This window comes from Podarcis gaigeae (genome assembly GCF_964106915.1).
Source record: "Podarcis gaigeae genome assembly, chromosome: W".
NCBI classification, from domain to species: Eukaryota; Metazoa; Chordata; class Lepidosauria; order Squamata; family Lacertidae; genus Podarcis; species Podarcis gaigeae.
In genome coordinates this window covers 7,478,802-7,497,188 of record NC_139695.1, presented here as the reverse complement: position 1 = coordinate 7,497,188, position 18,387 = coordinate 7,478,802, and the positions used below count along the sequence as shown (strand labels likewise).

Below are 18,387 nucleotides of genomic sequence, written 5' to 3'. Positions count from 1 at the left end.
AATCGTGGAAAGAAGCATTTGTCACATTGATACCAAAACTGGAAACTGAAAAGACACAGCTGAAGAACTACCGTCCCATCTGCCTTTTAAATGTGGATTACAAAATATTTGCAGACATTTTAGCAAATAGACTTAAAAAAGTCCTAAATGAAGTAATTCATAAGGACCAGGCTGGCTTTCTCCCAGGCAGACATTTATTTGCTAACACAAGGAATATCATTGATATTTTGGAACTTTTGCAAACAAATATTAATGCAAAAGCAGTGTTAATCTTCATAGACGCGGAGAAGGCCTTTGACAATATTTCTTGGAAATTTATGCAGAAAACTTTGGAAGGGATGGGAGTGGGACGGGGTTTTGAAAATGAGATTGATGCAATCTATTCAGAACAAAAGGCCAAACTGATAGTCAACAATGTGGTAACGGAAGAGTTTAAAATTGAAAAAGGAACACGACAAGGCTGCCCTATTTCCCCATTGTTATTTATTTCGGTTCTGGAGGTGCTCTTGAACATAATTAGGGGGGACCAGTTGGTTGAAGGAATTCAGGTCGGAGCGAAACAATATAAACTTAAAGCTTTTGCAGATGATCTAGTTTTGACCCTGCAGGAGCCAGAATCTAATACGAAAAGAGTATTACAATTGATTCAAGAGTTTGGTCGGGTGGCGGGATTTAAATTAAACAAGCAGAAAACTAAGGTATTAGAAAAGAATTTGACAGTTACAGAGTCAGAACGGTTTCAGAAAGAGACAGAGCTAAATGTGGTTAAAAAAGTAAAATACCTAGGGGTAAACATAACACCAAAAAACCTGAGTCTATTTAAGGATAATTATGAGAAATGTTGGTCAGAAATTAAAAGAGACTTAGAAAGTTGGACAAGATTGAAACTTTCCTTGCTAGGCCGAATTGCTGCTATAAAGATGAATGTATTGCCAAAAATGTTTTTTTTTGTTTCAAACACTACAGATTGTGGACAAAACGGAGTGCTTCTGGAAGTGGCAGAGAGACATTTCTAAATTTGTCTGGCAGGGCAAAAAGCCCAGAATTAAGTTTAAGATATTAACTGATGCGAAAGAAAGAGGGGGCTTTGCCCTGCCAGACTTAAGGTTGTATTATGAATCAGCAGCTTTCTGCTGGTTAAAGGATTGGCTGCTTCTGGAAAACACTGATGTTCTGGACTTGGAAGGTTTTGACAATGCTTTTGGTTGGCATGCATATCTATGGTATGACAAGGTTAAGATTCACAAAGCTTTTAGGAACCATATTGTCAGAAAGGCAGTGTTCAATGTCTGGATAAAATATAAAGACTTATTGGAAAACAAAACTCCAAGGTGGCTTTCACCATTGGAAGCTAAGGCCCGAAAAAGACTCAATATGGAGGCCAAATGGCCGAAGTATTGGGAGATATTAGAAAAAGATGGAGATAATTGGAAATTGCAGAGTTTGGAGAAAATGAAAGATAAAGTGCGAGATTGGTTACATTATGCTCAGATTAAAGAAGTTTTTAAACTTGACAAAAAGTTAGGATTCCAGGTGGAAAAATCGAAGTTGGAAACGGAACTGTTAGAGCCTAAAACCAAGGTACTTTCAAGAATGTATAACTTGCTGTTAAAATGAAATACACAAGATGAAATGGTAAAATCAGCGATGATAAAGTGGGCACAAGACATTGGGTATAATATTATGTTTGAGGACTGGGAAAGGTTGTGGACCACTGGGCTGAACTTTACTGCATGTAATGCTTTGAAAGAAAATGTTATGAAAATGCTATACAGATGGTACATGACCCCAGTCAAACTTGCAAAAATATACCATTTGTCTGATAACAAATGTTGGAAATGTAAAGAAATCGATGGAACATTCTTTCACCTCTGGTGGACCTGCCCCAGAGTGAAGGCTTTCTGGGAAATGATATATAATGAGCTGAAAAAGGTATTTAAGTATACTTTCACTAAGAAACCAGAGGCCTTCCTTTTGGGTATAGTCGGCCAGAGGGTGTTAAAGAAGGATCGAACTTTTTTCATGTATGCAACAACAGCAGCAAGGATACTCATTGCTAAGTATTGGAAAACCCAAGATCGACCTACACTGGAAGAATGGCAGCTGCAACTGATAGGCTACATGGAACTGGCTGAGATGACTGGCAGAATCCGAGACCAGGGAGAGGAGACGGTAGAAGAGGATTGGAAGAAATTCAAGACTTATTTGCAAAAATATTATAAACTGTATGAATGTTAAACTGGAAGCTAGATCATAAACAACTTGGCACCATTAAAACAGATGATGTAATTTATGAGGAGAAGTTTAATTTGATAATGATTAGGCTAAATTTAAATTTTTTTAAGATTTCAAACAAGTTGAGATAAAATGTGTGAAACAACATTGCTAAACTGCTGTATTAAGCTTTAAATTAAAAACGCAGGAGTGGGAGTTGTGAGGAAGTCCAAAGATGATAAGAAAATGTGTTATGAAAATGTATCACTGTGTCTTATTTATTTGTATTGTATTTAAAAACCCTTAATAAATATTTTATATATAAAAAAATAAAGTACAGATATAATAACAAATTAAGAGCTCACCTCCCCCAAGACTATTTATCTCTGCAACTCGTTCTTATCCTGTAATGGCGGATCCCAATTAAAGAATGCGTCACATCACCCTTCTCAGAATCCGTCCAAAGTTTTTTGGTGTCTCTCCAGTGGCTAACAAGATCCTGCTTCTTTCTAATATCAATATTTGGAGAGTCTTTTATCTTCTTCCAAACGTTTCAAAAAACAAAAGCTTTAGTTATATAGTATTATTATTTCCACACAGTTAATATTTTCCCATCTCACTTGCTGTAAATAATGTAAACGGTTCTTCGGGGGAGGGGGGTTGTTAGGTATTATCGTAGTAGAAAAAGAAAAAGTTTTATCCCCCCTCCTTTCTATTCCGTTCCAACATACCGGCTTAGATGTTATTCTTAGATGTTATCTTTCTTCCTCTCTGTCACTCTTGGCACCTCAGTGGCTGGCTTAATTGGCAGATTAATTACCCCTTCTTCGCTTGAAGTATGTCCAAAACTTAAATCGAAATTTTGATCTTAAGAAATGGAACTCGGTGCGCTCACGGAGATAGCGTCCAGGAGATCCGAACTCCCTCGGGGGCTTTCCATCCAGTGTCCCCACCCCCTCCTTCTGTACAAACTTGGGGGTGGTTTGTTGGGCACCGCGGATGAGACTGCATCTTCCCTTCCACCGGGAAGAATTTGGGACGCTGATTACTCCCATCTCAGCCTCTAAATTACCTCGTGGGAGCTGGAGAAATGGTATTGTAGGCCATCCTCTGTGGCGCCCCTAGCGGAGCCCCCTGAAAATGTGGGAATTTTCCAGAGTCACTCACAAGAGGATGAAGAGGCTGAGGAAGAAGCGGAAACTGAGGATGATGATCAGAGTTCAGATTCCAGCTCAGTGGGCGGCGCTGCTGCTGATGTCAGCGACAGTGATGACACAGCAGACTACAAGAGCGCAAAGGCCTCAGTCAGACCATCTGATACATCTGACACTGAACTGGAAGAACCACTGTTCACCATTGGCCACTTTTCTCCTAAGAAAGAGGAGATGAGTGCAGAAGACTTGCGTCTAGTACGCAGATCTGAAAGGGCCACAAAAGGCAAACCTCCAAACAGATTTGCTGATGATTTTGCTAAGACAGCAACTGCGGTTCTTGGTAGCTCAGAGAAGGTGTGGGAACCTGCAAGCTTCAAAGAGGTTCAGGTGTTAACCTCTAAAGATGCTGAACCATGACTTAATGCCATGAAGGCTGAAGTTGATTCCTTGGATAGGAACCAAACCTAGTGCCAGTAGTCCCAGGAATGAGGCTGGTTGGCAGCAAAAGGCCAAGACAGACCAGACTGGCAAGGTTGTCAGACACAAAGCCAGATTGGTCGCCAGAGGTTTTTCCTCAGGTACCAGGACAGGATTACCACGAGACCTACTCACCCACCGTCAAGTATGAGAGCATTAGGCTAATGCTCAAGATTGCTGCAGAAGAGAAACTGCATGTTTCTCATCACAATGTGAACACAGCTTTTTTGTACGGGGTTTTGGGGGAGATACTGTATATGCTTCCACCTGATGGAGTGCAAGTAAAGAAGGGAATGGCCTGTAAACTATGGAAATGCCTATATGGTCTCAAGCAGAGTGCCAAGTGTTGGAACATAAAACTCACCGAGACATTGCTTTCTCTTGGTTTTCACCAAGGCAAAGCTGATCCATGTGTGTTTGTCAAGGAGGAGGGGCAAAACAAACTGTATTGTTTATGTTTTGTTGATAATCTTCTTTTGTTTTGGAAGAATCAGGCTTTGTACGAATGCACCCTAGCTCAGCTGAAGGAGCACTTTGACATGAAGGATCTTGGTGAGGTATCCAACTATCTTTCTTTGCAGGTGAAGAAGGACCAAACAGGTAATTCTCTGGTACACCAGACACAGAAAATTGCTGATGTATTGACCAGGCTGAATTTGGTTGATGCAAACCCAGCAGACACACCAATGGTGACAGGTTACCAGGTAGATAGTACTGCTGAAGCATTTTCTGACACCACACTGTACAGATGCATTCTAGGCAAGCTGAATTTCATTGCTAGATGTTCAAGACCTGACATAGCTGTAAGCACTAACCTGCTTAGCAGACATGCCAACAATCCTACTGTTCAGGATTGGAAAGCTCTGAAGCGCATAGCCCGCTATTTGAAAGGGACTTTGCACTACAGACTGAGGTTCACTAGTCAGAAGACTGGAGGTCTTGAAATCTTTGCAGATGCTTGCTTTGGAAGTGATACCACAGATGGTACAAGCACTTCTGGAGTATGCTACATGTACAACCATTGTCTGTTTGACTGGTTGTGCAAAAAGCAGACAACAGTAAACCTAAGTTGCTGTGAAGCAGAACTCAATGCCCTGTCATTTTCACTTATGGATTGTGAATGGTTGGTGCAACTGCTTCAGCACATCAGAGCTTCTGTGAAATGTCCTATACAGGTGTATCAAGACAATAGATCCTGTTTGGCTTTGCTGAACTCAGAGAGTTGCAAGCAAAGAACCAAATACTTGCAGATTAAATCCTTGTGTTTATACAATTCTTGTTGTCTGTCTGTATTCATTTACCACTACTGTTAGTTATATTACCATATTTTTCGCTCTATAACACACTCCCAACCATAACACGCACATAGTTTTTAGAGGAGGAAAACAAGAAAAAAAATATTCTAAACGAAACAGTGGATGTATGATTTTTGTGGTTCATGCTGTGGCCACAGACATGTGATCTGACGGTGAGTTTGGGGTAGCCCAATGCAAAAATCCTGAGGATCCATGTGGATCCGTGCTTTGTAACCACGATTTTGCACCACTGCGGCCCCAGGCAACAGTGGGTGCGTGATTTTTTTGGTGCAGGCTGTAGCCATAGACATTCTATGTGATCTGATGGTGAATTTGGGGTGACCCAGTGCAAAAATCCTGAGGATCCGTGTGGATCTGTGCTTTGTAACCATGTTTTAAGTGGGGAGGGAAAGAAAAGCACTCAAGGGACAAGGGACACGCGTGGGGTGGGTGGAGAAGGATGCTGTTAATAATGCAGAAGAGGGGTATAAGAGGAGAAGGCTCTTATAAGAGGAGTGGGGAGGAGAGAGAGACAGAGAGCCTCCTTGAAAAAACTTTGCTGCTATTTAGCGAGTGGGGAGGAGAGAGAGACATAGAGCCTGCTTGAAAAAACTTTGCTGCTATTTAGCGAGTGGGGAGGAGAGAGAGACAGAGAGCCTGCTTGTGAAAAACTTTGCTGCAATTTAGCGAGTGTGGAGGAGAGAGAGACAGAGAGCCTGCTTGAAAAAACTTTGCTGCTATTTAGTGAGTGGGGAGGAGAGAGAGACAGAGAGCCTGCTTGAAAAATCTTTGCTGCTATTTAGCGAGTGTGGAGGAGAGAGAGACAGAGAGCCTGCTTGAAAAATCTTTGCTGTTATTTAGCAAGTGCGGAGGAGAGAGGGACAGAGAGCCTGCTTGCTTTAAAGGAGCCAACCGGACAGGAGCCGCTTACACTCATGTAAGCGGCTCCTCTCCTCTCCTCTCCCGCTTTGCTCCTTTAAAGCAAGCAGGCTCTCTGTTTCTCTCTCCTCCTCACTCAGCGGCTCTTCTCCCGCTTTGCTGTTTCAAAGCGAGCCACGGAGGAGGGAAGGAAGGGGAACCATGGATCCTCTGCTCACGACTGCAGCAGATCCCCCCGCCATCCATAGGCATTCGCTCCATAACACGCACAGACATTTCCCCTTACTTTCTAGGAGGAAAAAAGTGAGTGTTATGGTGCAAAAAATACGGTAGTTTCCTTATACATTTCCCTTCTTCTTATTTTCATTATCCATCACTGTTCTTAATCTTTCCTGTTATGAGGTCTGTTTCCAATTCTACTGGTTTTACTATTTCATCTTATCTTTCCTGTACACGACATAAATTTCCCCCATTCTTTTTGAAATGTTTCCTCGCCCTGTTGTCGATTTTCCCCTGTTAGTTTGGCTATTTCTGCATATTCCATTACCTTCTGTCGCCATTCTTCTACTGTTGGTAATTGCTGCTGTTTCCAAACCTGGGCTCTGAAGAGCAAGTATAAATGTAAAATGTAATACAATATGTGTATGTGGAGTATCTAATTGAAAGCCTAATAAAGATTATTTGGGGGAAAAGGAAAAATGGTGGCTCGTAATTTTATTCTGGTGCCCAGACAAATGCCATTGCAGAAGGCCAGCATTTGCCCACTGAAGCCAATTAGTGCAGGAGACTAATGAGTCTTTAGCTGAGGATTATGGGGAGGGTGGTGTGTGTGTGTGTGCATGCGTGTGCATGCGTGTGTGCCCCTGCCTTTCCGTACAGAGCCGGCCAACTGTCCATGCATAAGAATTGCAAACTCCCCCAAACTGCTGCTATTCCCAGGCTCACTTGTGAGGACACTATTTGAACAGCTTCAGCCATGGGAGGTCTGTAAATAGCCTGCCTACCATCTGCTGCAAAAAGATGCCCTTCAGAGAGGGAGAGAAATGTGCAGAGACAGGGATGTGGCCCTGCTGCTGGAAACTTCTTGCACCCAAGGTGTTGACCACCCATATCATGCTCTCATGGCAGGACTCAGCCCTGAACCTGTAATGTAGTGATAAATTGAGCAGAGTCTCTGATCAGGTGCAGAGTGCCTTTCTGCCTACCGCCCTGAATGGTACCCAACCAAAGATGCAGACTTTTTTGAGGAGGGGAGGAAAAGAAAACACGCACACACAGAGCTATAACTGAATTGAAAACTTTATTGGAATGTCTTATTTGGTAAGATAGTTCACCACTAACCAATGATCAGAAGGACCTTCTGAGTAAAATGTTGAGAAGGGAGACACTTAAGAGCACTTTTTATTTCAGAAGGGAAAAAACACATACAGGCAGAGCCTGGCACTTCCAAACTGTCTTCTCCAACTCTTTCAAACCAGAAGAGACACACAAAAGTAGTCCAAACATTATAGGTGGAGCAGAAAATGCTGCAAAGTGTAATCAAAACCCACAGGGAAATATATATGAGAATGCAACTAACAGATAACCAACGCAAACTATAAAAGGAGCACCGGACTTGCTCAACTCATAGCTGCAAGGCCTCGGAGAAAGGTCTCCCAAAATGAAGCCCCAAGGGGGAGAGTGGTTTCAGTGTATCTGAGGCACAACAAACTCACTCTCATGGTGGCCCATGGGCCACAGAAATCATCCTTATGGCCAACCTGGCCACTACCTGCAGAGGGACAGACGGGGTGCGGGGGCCTTCCAATGGGTAGCTGTACTGGGCCTTTTTCTCTCCATCTTTTCCCAGCCATCTAGCTAGAGGACCATGCCTGGAGAGCAGGTGGGGAGCTCGGGCAGATGCCTCCTCTCTCACACACCCTGGGAGAAGACTCCTCTCCCGCCCAGTTAGGAAAGCCAACCCCCACCCAAAGCATCCCCTAAACAGCCTCCAAGGGTAGTCCCCACACAGCTTAGTCCCATGGCTTATAGAGAGCGAGAGCCTGGAACTCAGGAGGAATCACACCAAAATGCAGGCAAGGGTTGGGGTTTGCACCCGCAGCTGCCTGGTGGGGAAACCAGGCGACCTGGAGCTTCTCTATGGCCTGTATGAAAGTCAGAACTGGGAGAGGTCGCCTGTGGGGAGGGGATGACAAGACATTCACCCTTCCCTGTCACCCTACACCCCCCCAATCCCGGGGCCTGACCTATCTGCCACCACCCTTGCACCTCTGCTGCCGTGAGTCTCTTCCCCAGACGAAGGGGGGACAGAGAGCCTTGCTTTGCGCTCTCAAGTCCGCTTGGCGTGGAGCATTTGAATCAGGAGGCTGTTGCAGGGCACGTCCCCGCTCAGGTGCTTGTGGTACAGGTACTCCTCCGCTTGCATGCTCAGGGACCGGACGTTGGCCAGCTGCATCAGAAGCTGGCGGAACTTGTCTGTGGCATGTGGGTAGTTGCAGAGAGTGTACTCCATCAGGGCTGCGTTGGCCTTTTCCTGGGCTTCCTTCACCACACTTGAATTCTCCACGAATTTCACATCTGCAGCAGGGGGGAGGGGGAGGGGAAATAAGAGGGGGATGCATTGAATGGGGTAACCTCTCTTGAATGGAAGGACTTCCTCCTTATGCAACAACAGCAGCAAGAATACTTATAGCGAAGTATTGGAAGACACAAGATCTACCCACCTGGGAAGAATGGCAGATGAAGGTGATGGACTATATGGAACTGGCGGAAATGACTGGCAAAATCCGAGACCAGGGAGAAGAATCAGTAGAAGAAGATTGGAAGAAATTTAAAGACTATCTACAGAAACACTGTAAAATTAAGGAATGCTAAAAGGATGTTGGAATGATGTAATGTGGTTTTTGCAGTAATGCTATATAGGGTTAAGGAAGAATAGATTGTTAACAGGTCAGAATGTAAAGCTACAATATATTAAGATAAATTAGTAAGATAAAAACAAGAATGGAAAGGATTTGCTGAAATAATCAATTGAACTAGAATACAAAAAAGGGAGGTGTGAGGAGGTCAAGGAAACAAGTAAATGAAAGACAAGACATGGAAAGATGGATTTTTTTTTAATTGTTTCTACTTTTTTTGTATTTTGTATTTTCTGTTTTTCTTTTTCTTTATTTTTGTATTTTTTTTGAAACTTTAATAAATATTATTTTTTTAAAAAAATGGAAGGACTTCCTCCTGGGCACACAGGCCCCAAACATGGAAGGTGTCGCTTGCAAAGCTCGCACAAGCCATCGGCTGATATCTGCAAAATGGCTGAGGTTGATGGAGAGGCTCCCCTGTGAGGAGAGCCTGCAGCGGTCGGGGCTTTTTAGTGTAGAGAAAAGGGGACCGGAGGCGACCTGACGGAAGCATAAACAATTGCATGTGGTGTGGAGAAAGCGGAGTTTCCCCCCTCCCTCTCGCATGATGACACCAGAACTTGTGGGCATCCAATGAGGCTGAATGTTGGAAGATTCAGGACAGAGAAAAAGAAGTAGTTCTTCAAGCAGCGCAACATTAAACTATGGAACTCCCTCCCACAGCAGGCAATGATGGCCACCAATTTGGAGAGCCTTGATGGAGGTTTGGACAAATCCATGGAAGAGGAGACGAGCCACAATTACTGCGCTCTGCCTCCATGGTCAGAGGCAGTGACGCTTCTGAATACCAGATGCAGGAAACCACAGGAGCGGAGATCTGCTCTTGTGCAAGGATCCTGCTTGCTAGTTTCCCACAAGCATCTAGTCAGCCAGAGGATAGAACAGGACTAGATAGCACATTGGCCTGATCCAGCTAATGGCTCTTCCTACCTTCATAAGCTTCATCTGGCCATCTGCCTGGATGAACAGGGTCTGACCTTGCCAGCCTTATGCTTTGCAGATGAGCATCAGGCTGGTAAAGGTTATGCAAGATAAATAAACCATATCTGACAAGCGACCTTCTTCTTATTTTCTGATGTTCCCTAAACAAACGTTCACTTCAAAGCCACTCTGTTGTGTTCCTCTCTAAACACCAGCTGGAGGGATTGGGGCTTAATCTGTTTGGCCTTCCCAGGTGAAAAGAGGGCTCAGCTGACATGGAAACCATGATCCAAGGTGCCTCAAGCAGCTCAGCCAAAGAACAAGGGGTAGGAGGATGAGAGAGACGGGTGTGAAGGTGCAGTGATAAGCACATCCCTCTTAAGCTGTTGCCCACTTGCCTGAAAATGTGCCTGCTCTATGCACACTGCTCTTGAAAACTCGGCAAAAGCCACCAATGCAAACTTCCTTCCTTGGGCCTGACTTCATCTGTGGGGCGAGCAGGGGGGCCACTGGGGGAGGGCAGGGGCCAAGCAACAGCAGTGGGAGGGGGCTTTAGCTCAATGGTGGGCGGCCACCTGTTCCTCCTATTCTTGCCACACTCACAAGGGGGAGATGAGATAGGGCCTTTTCAAGGCTAACTGGGAAGACACAGCGGGCCTTCTGGGGGTGTCGCCAATATCTCTCCTCCCTCCCTCTCACTTCCAACACTCAGCCTAGAACCACAGAATTCTGGCCTCACCTCCAAAAGAGTATTGGAGGGGCTTTGAAAAAATGGCGGACGAGGTGGAGCAGCAACAAACCACAAATACTGTAGAAGAGCCCTTGGATCTCATCAAGCTTAGTCTTGATGAACGAATTGATGTAAAAATGAGAAATGACCGAAAACTTCGAGGCAGATTATTTGCTTGTTACCAGCACTTAAATAAGATTTTGGGTGATGTTGAGGAGACTGTGACAACAATAGAAATGGATGAAGAAACCTATGAAGAGATTTATAAATCTACCAAAAGGAATACAGTGGTACCTCGGGTTAAGTACCTAATTCGTTCTGGAGGTCCTCTCTTAACCTGAAACTGTTCTTAACCTGAAGCACCACTTTAGCTAATGAGGCCTCCTGCTGTCGCCGCGCCGCCAGAGCATGATTTCTGTTCTCAGCCTGAAGCAAAGTTATTAACCCGAGGTACTATTTCTGGGTTAGCAGAGTCTGTAACCTGAAGCGTATGTAAGCCAAGGTACCACTGTATTCCGATGCTGTTTGTCCGAGAAGATGTAGTTGTACTTGTAGCTCCTCCATTGTGGGTTGGCTGAAACCATGAAGAAAATGGTCATTGTTTCAAAAATGTTGGACCTCTGGACACTGTATTCTGATACCCTTAAACATTAAGATTCTGCCCTTAATTCTGAAAGACCATCCAAACCTGATTTGTTGTGAAGGAGTAAGATCATTTGGCATATAAGTTGATATAAGGGTCTCCCCCCGAAATAACTTAAGTGCAGGTGTCTTTATGTGTCAGATCAGTGGATATAACCATTCTAGTTGCTCTTGTGGCCGCTGATCTTTTTAAAGAAATAAATCTGTTTGGGGTTTTTTTGTATGTATGTGTTTATAAGCACTTTTCCCATTTAAGGGGGGGGGAGGGCATTGTGTGGGCAGTCAAGTACAACATTCCTAGAGTGAACATGTTTACACATAGGGAGGAATGTTTGTTCAGCCAGCAGGTAAACTTCCTGTTTCCTTCTGGGCTGGGACAGACTTCCTTTGCATGTGACTAGAGGTGGGTGTGGCCTCACCTGAGCAGGTAATGACAAAAGCACAGGGCAGGGCAGCCATCTCTCTCCTTTTGACTACATGCATCGAAGAAGCAACATTTGCTTTAGCCAAAGATGCCCTCTTGGCTTCCAGTCAAAAGATGACAAAGGGACTGTCTTCTTATGAGATAGTTTCCAGGTATATGTTACTTTTCTAAGCTAAGTCTGCCTTCTGGAATCCTATTGTGAACAGAATGATATGTGAGTAAACTCTCTTTATACTTTTATAGAAGACTGTGTCGTGTCTTATCTTTTATGAGGGAATAAGGGGAAAATACCAGAACAGTTATTATAGAGGGTTTAGCAAGCCTGAGCAAATGCATCCGCTGCAAGTTTAAAAGGGAGAATGTTACTCTGCTAAATTGTGAACTTGTTAACACATGTTGGAAAGGCTATTATCAGACAATATATCCTCTCCTGCATCCCTGAACATTCCCACACATTAGAAAAGGTTCAAAAAAGGGCCGTCAGAATGACCAAGGGGAGGATGGAGCAACGGATGGAGGCTGCAGCACTGAGGACTTTTAGATTTGGAGAAAAGGTGAGTAAGAGGCAGCGTGGCAGAAGTGTATAAAATGATGGAAGGCACAAAGGAAAGAGAACGTTTTTCTCCCTCTCTCAAAACAAGAGAACTCCAACGAAGCTGGAGTTTGCTGGCACTGAAGGACAGCAGCACTCCAGAGCCTCAGGCAAAGAACATTCCAAGCACTGCATGGAGATGCCACTCACTGAACCTGGGATTGAACCTGGGACCTCCTGCAGGTGAAGCAGGTGCTCTCCTGCAAAACTACAGCATTTCCCTTAAAAACAACAGTGAGATTTCAGTCCTCAGGGTTCTGAAGAAAGGGCTGGTTTAAATAGGGATGGAGGAAGCTGCTTCACTCACCCACCCACCTAGATCAGTACTGTCTATTTCAGATCTGAAATTGTATCACGATGCAGTTTGTCTCGCCTGGATTTGGGAATGGCTAACATTAAAAAACACCGACTTGCTGGATCTAGAAGGATTCAATAACAGATACGGCTGGCATGCCCATCTGGGATATGAGAAGGTCCACAAAGGGTTTTTGAACCACGTGATCAGGAAATTGCTTTACATGGTGCGGGCCAAATATAAGGACTTACTAGAACCAAAAACGCCATGGTGGCTGTCCCCGGCAGAAGCGTTCTCAGTTTAAAAAAACAGCATGAGAGAAGTAATTGGGCAACTTATAAAGACTTATTGGAAGAAAAACAAAATAAGCTAAAATTTAAGAAATTTGAAGCAATTCGGACACATTTGATTGATTGGTTGCAGTATTTTCAGTTAAATGAAACATTCCAAAAGGACAAACAGAAAGGCTTTTCCACAGAAATTTCAAGATTTCCACGTACCTACGGGACCGCCTCTCCTGGTATGCACCATGGAGGACCTTAAGGTCCACAAATGACAACATTTTGGAGGTCCCAAGTCGCAAGGTGGTTAGATTGGTCTCAACTAGGGCCAGGGCCTTTTCAGTATTGGCCCCGACTTGGGGGAACGCTCTGTCACAATAAACTAGGGCCCTGCGGGACTTGACATCTTTCCGTAGGGTCTGCAAGACAGAGTTGTTTTGTCTGGCCTTTGGTTTGGTCTCAGTCTGACCCTTATGTTTCCCTCCCCTTATGGTTTTGATCTATGGGCTACTTTTAAAATGAGGCTGCATTTTAAATTGCATTTTAACCTGCATTTTAAATTGGTCGGTCGTCCCCCCCCCATTATGTTTTTATTGTAATTTTACTGGTGTTAGCTGCCCTGAGCCCGGCTCTGGCCAGGGAGGGTGGGGTACAAATAATAATAATTATTATTAATACTGTTTAATAAACACACACACACAAACACTCTCTAACATGTACAGGTGCCTCCTTGACTGGGAGGTCAGGGAGAAAGAAGTAAAATCTGTCATGGTACAATGGGCCAGAGATTTTGGGCACAACATCCAGATGGAATCATGGGAGAGGTTGTGGAAGGAGGACCTAAAATTCACAGTGTGCTACGATTTGAAAGAGAATTTCATGAAGATGCTCTACAGATGGTACTTAACACCTGTAAAACTGGCCAAAATTTATAAATCTAGATCAAACATCTGTTGGAGATGCAAGGAGGCGGAAGGCACCATGATCCACGTGTGGTGGAACGGCAAAAAAATCAGGGAATTTTGGGAAACAATCTACAATGAACTTAAAAAATTGTTTAAATGTTCCTTCCCAAAGAGGCTCGAAGCCTTCTTGCTAGACATAATGAGCAATGAAATCCCTAAACAGGTAAGGAAAAACTTTATGTATGCGGTAACAGCAGCTAGGATTCTAATTGCTAAAGTATGGAAAGGAGATTCTATTCCCTCAAAATTAGACTGGCAAAATAAAATGCTAGAATATGCAGAACTAGCAAGATTCTGAGACCATACAGATCAAGTATTTAATAAAGAGTGGAATATCTACAGAGAATATTTAAACAAACATTGTAATAACATAAATTCTTTGGCAGGCCTGGATTGATTTCAGCATGAATTAAGAAATCATTACAGAATTAAAATAACAGAAGAACTTAGGAGAGAAAAAGTTAAGTGTGCAGCGCAATGAAATTTAGGAACCACAGTGGGGGGACCGGAAGTTACGTTAGAATTAGCGATGGATGAACTTAATCTTTTCATTTTCGGTGTGTACGTATGGTGTAGGGAGTATTAATTACTGGATTGCCCTTTGTGGCTTGATGCATCTTGTTTTGTTTTGTATTTGTTTTGTAATGTTATGTTTTTAAAATTAATAAAGCATGGGGGGGATTCTTAAAAAAAAGGATCAGTACTGTCTACACGTACTGGCAGCCATGGCTCTCCACGGCAGGAGATATTTAGCCCCCTCCCAGGCCTACCTACCTGGAGATGCTGCTGAGGATTGAACCCAGGACCTCCTGCACACAAAGCGGAAGCTCTTCCACTGAGCTATTGCCCTCCCCCGGGAGTCTTTTTGCAAATCTGCTTTTCCTCGAGATCCCTTCCTAGAACCTTCTCTGGAGAAGTGGCTGTTAGAATTCCTGATCTATGATTTCATTTTTTTTTAATATTTTTATTAATTTTAAGAAATACAGAAAAAAGAATAAAGGATAGTTATAAGAAAATAGAATAGAAGAGTAACAAATTTCCATGTTCTTTTTCCATCCAATCTAAAGGACTTCCCCACATCCTCCAAACCCTGCGTTCTCTGTCATATAAAACATCAGCAATTTGTTAACTTATTTCAAACCTATTGTATCTTCCATTTTATCATGTTCCCTGATTTCAATTTTACTATAACCCAATTCGTGTATGCTTTGTATTAAACACAATAAAGTTATTTCATTATTTTACCTCTAAATTCTTGTGTCTTAATTTTCATTTCATTAACTTACATTTGCTGAAGCTAGAGTTTCCTGAAAGGTGCATTTTTTTAACATTCATACAGCTTATAGTGTTTTTTCAAATAGTCCTTAAACTTTTTCCAGTCCTCCTCAATTGTTTCTTCTCCCAAGTCTCGGATTCTGCCAGTCATTTCAGCCAATTCCATATAGTCCATCAACTGTGATTGCCATTCCTCCAGCGTGGGTAAATCTTGTGTCTTCCAATATTTTGCAATCAGGATCCTTGCTGCTGTGGTAGCGTACATGAAAAAGGTTCTGTCCTTCTTAAGCACTCTCTGGTCTACCATGCCCAGAAGGAAGGCCTCTGGTTTCTTAGGTAAGGTAAATCTCAGTACCTTTTTTAGTTCATTATGGATCATTTCCCAGAAGGCCTTCACTTTCGGGCAGGTCCACCAGAGATGAAAGAATGTCCCTTCCGCCTCTCTACATTTCCAACATTTATTGTCAGACAGATGGTATATCTTAGCTAGCTTGACTGGGGTCATGTACCACCGGTATACCATTTTCATAATATTTTCCTTCAAGGCAGTGCATGCCGTAAATTTCAAACCGGTGTTCCATAACCTTTCCCAGTCTACAAACATAATGTTGTGCCCCACGTCCTGCGCCCATTTTATCATGGCGGATTTGACTGTCTCGTCCTGTGTATTCCACTTAAGCAGCAAGTTATACATTCTCGAAAGTAGTTTACTTTTTGGCTCTAACAATTCAGTCTCTAGTTTCGATTTTTCCACCTGGAATCCAACCTTTTTATCTATTTTAAAGACCTCCTGAATTTGCGCGTAGTGCAGCCAGTCTCGCACCTTAGTTTTCAGTTTTTCCAAGCTCAGCAACCTCCAATTGTCTCCAATTTTTTCAATTATTTCCCAGTATTTAGGCCAATGGGCCTCCATGTTAAGTCTCTTACGTGCCTTGGCCTCCACCGGTGAGAGCCACCTCGGAGTCTTACTCTCCAATAAGTCTTTATATTTTGTCCAGACCATCAAAATTGCTCTTCTGACAATATGATTTTTAAACAATTTGTGCACTTTAACCTTGTCATACCACAAATATGCATGCCACCCAAACGCATTGTCAAACCCTTCCAGATCTAGGACGTCAGTGTTCTCCAGTAAAATCCAATCTTTCAACCAGCAGAAGGCTGCAGATTCATAATATAACCTCAAGTCTGGCAGGGCAAATCCCCCTCTTTCTTTCGCATCAGTTAATATTTTAAACTTTATTCGGGGCTTTTTGCCCTGCCAAACAAACTTAGAAATATCCTTCTGCCACTTTCCAAAACATTCCACCTTGTCCACGATCTGTAGGGCCTGAAACAAAAATAACATTTTCGGCAATACATTCATCTTTACAGCAGCTATTCGGCCTAACAAGGAAAGTTTCAATCTTGACCATGTTTCCAAATCTCTTTTGATTTCTGACCAACATTTCTCATAGTTATCTTTAAACAAATTCAAATTTTTGGAGGTCAGGTACACCCCTAGGTATTTTACTTTTTTAACCACATTCAACTCCGTTTCTTTAGAGAACTCATCTGTTTCGGTGACTGTCAAATTTTTTGCTAAAACCTTGGTTTTTTGCTTATTTAACTTAAACCCCGCCACCCGACCAAAGTCAGAAATTAATTCTAACACTCTTTTAGTACTGGAGACTGGTTCCTGTAATGTTAATACCAAGTCGTCTGCAAATGCTTTCAATTTATATTGTTTCACTCCGACCTCGATTCCTTGGACCAACCGGTCCTTTCTAATCATGTTTAGCAACACCTCCAGAACTGAGATGAACAATAGGGGGGATAGGGGGCACCCCTGACGTGTCCCTTTTTCAATTTTAAACTCCTCTGTCACCACATTGTTTACTATCAATTTAGCTTTTTGTTCTGTATAGATTGCTTCTATACCATTTTCAAACCCCCGCCCCACTCCCATCCCTTCCAAATTTTTCTTCATGAACATCCAAGAAATATTATCAAAGGCCTTCTCTGCATCAATAAAAATTAAGGCCGCTCTAGTGTTAAGATTTGTTTGTAGAAGTTCCAAAATGTCAATAATATTTCTTGTGTTGTCAAACAAATGCCTACCAGGGAGAAAGCCAGCTTGGTCCTTATGGATCACTTCATTTAATACTTTTTTAAATCTACTTGCCAGAATATCTGCAAAAATTTTGTAATCCACGTTTAGGAGTGAGATGGGGCGGTAATTCTTAAGTTGAGTCTTTTCAGTTTCTAGTTTAGGTATCAATGTGATGAAAGCTTCTTTCCACGTATCCGGTGCCTTCCTTCCCTCCATAATCTGGTTGCAAACCTCCATCAAAGGTTGTATCAAATAATCCTTTAAAACTTTATAATATTTGGAGGTTAGACCATCAGGGCCTGGAGACTTGCCCAATTGAAGATTCTGAATGGCACTTTCAATTTCTTGCTGTGTGATGTTACAGTTCAGGTTTGTTCTCATTTCCGGGGGTATTTTTTGTAATCCATTAATTTTAAGAAATTGATCCACCTCGGAAGCTTTTTGCGGCCCTTGTGAGTAGAGTTCTTTGAAGTATCTCTGGAAACACTTTCTAATTTCCTCAGGTTTCTGAACCATTCTCCCTTCAATCTCTAGATTTGTAACTGTATTAAGCTTTTGTCTCTTTTTCAACTGCCAGGCTAGCAGTTTCCCACACTTATTCGCTGATTCGAAGAATCTTTGTTTCATTTGTTTAATTTTCCATTCCACCTCTTGATTTATCAATTTTGAATATTGCGCCTGGAAAAATTTCACTTCTCTTAACACATCCTTCGACTTAGGCCTAGATCTTAATTTTTTCTCTCCTTCTCTTATTTTCTCCAATATCTTCTCCTTCTTTTCATTCCAGAGCCTTTTCTTAATCGTGTTTTGTTGTATTAGAAACCCTCTCATAACTGCCTTACTTGCGTCCCAGATTATTCTTTTTTCCACGGTGGTATTCAAATTTATCTCAAAATAGTCCTTTAAAGTTTTTTGGGCCTTCTTAACAATCTCCTGATCTCTTAATATAGTGTCATTCATTTTCCATCTGAAGGATCCGGTTGTATTTAGTCTCAATTCCACTTTCAAAGCATTATGGTCGGAGCAGGTTTTTGGGCAGATTTCCACTTTTCTAGTCTTAGGTGCCAGTCCTCTAGTTGTCCATATTTGGTCGATTCGTGTCCATGTCAGATGAGCTTCAGAAAAGAAAGTCCCTTCTTTCCCTAGAGGGTTCTTAACCCTCCATATGTCGATTAAGTCCATATTGTCAGTCATTTCAAAAAAGGTTTTAGGTAGTCTGCCATCTTTCGATAT

At 42.6% G+C, this 18,387-nt stretch overlaps 1 protein-coding gene and 1 long non-coding RNA gene across 2 annotated transcripts in view; both read right to left on the bottom strand.

Moving 5' to 3' along the window:
* The window catches only part of LOC310836004, a 208,168-nt gene that overhangs the window by 90,540 nt on the left and 99,241 nt on the right, over positions 1–18,387 (bottom strand). The gene's annotated exons all lie outside the window — the stretch shown is intronic.
* Positions 8,287–18,387, bottom strand: part of LOC310835945 (steroidogenic factor 1-like) — a gene marked incomplete at its 5' end in the record, with an annotated part of 56,161 nt that continues 46,060 nt past the window's right edge. Inside the window, one exon of the mRNA XM_083720909.1 lies at positions 8,287–8,596. Coding sequence (XP_083577035.1) covers positions 8,349–8,596 — 248 coding nt within the window. The 3' untranslated portion in view covers positions 8,287–8,348. The remainder of the gene's footprint in view (positions 8,597–18,387) is intronic.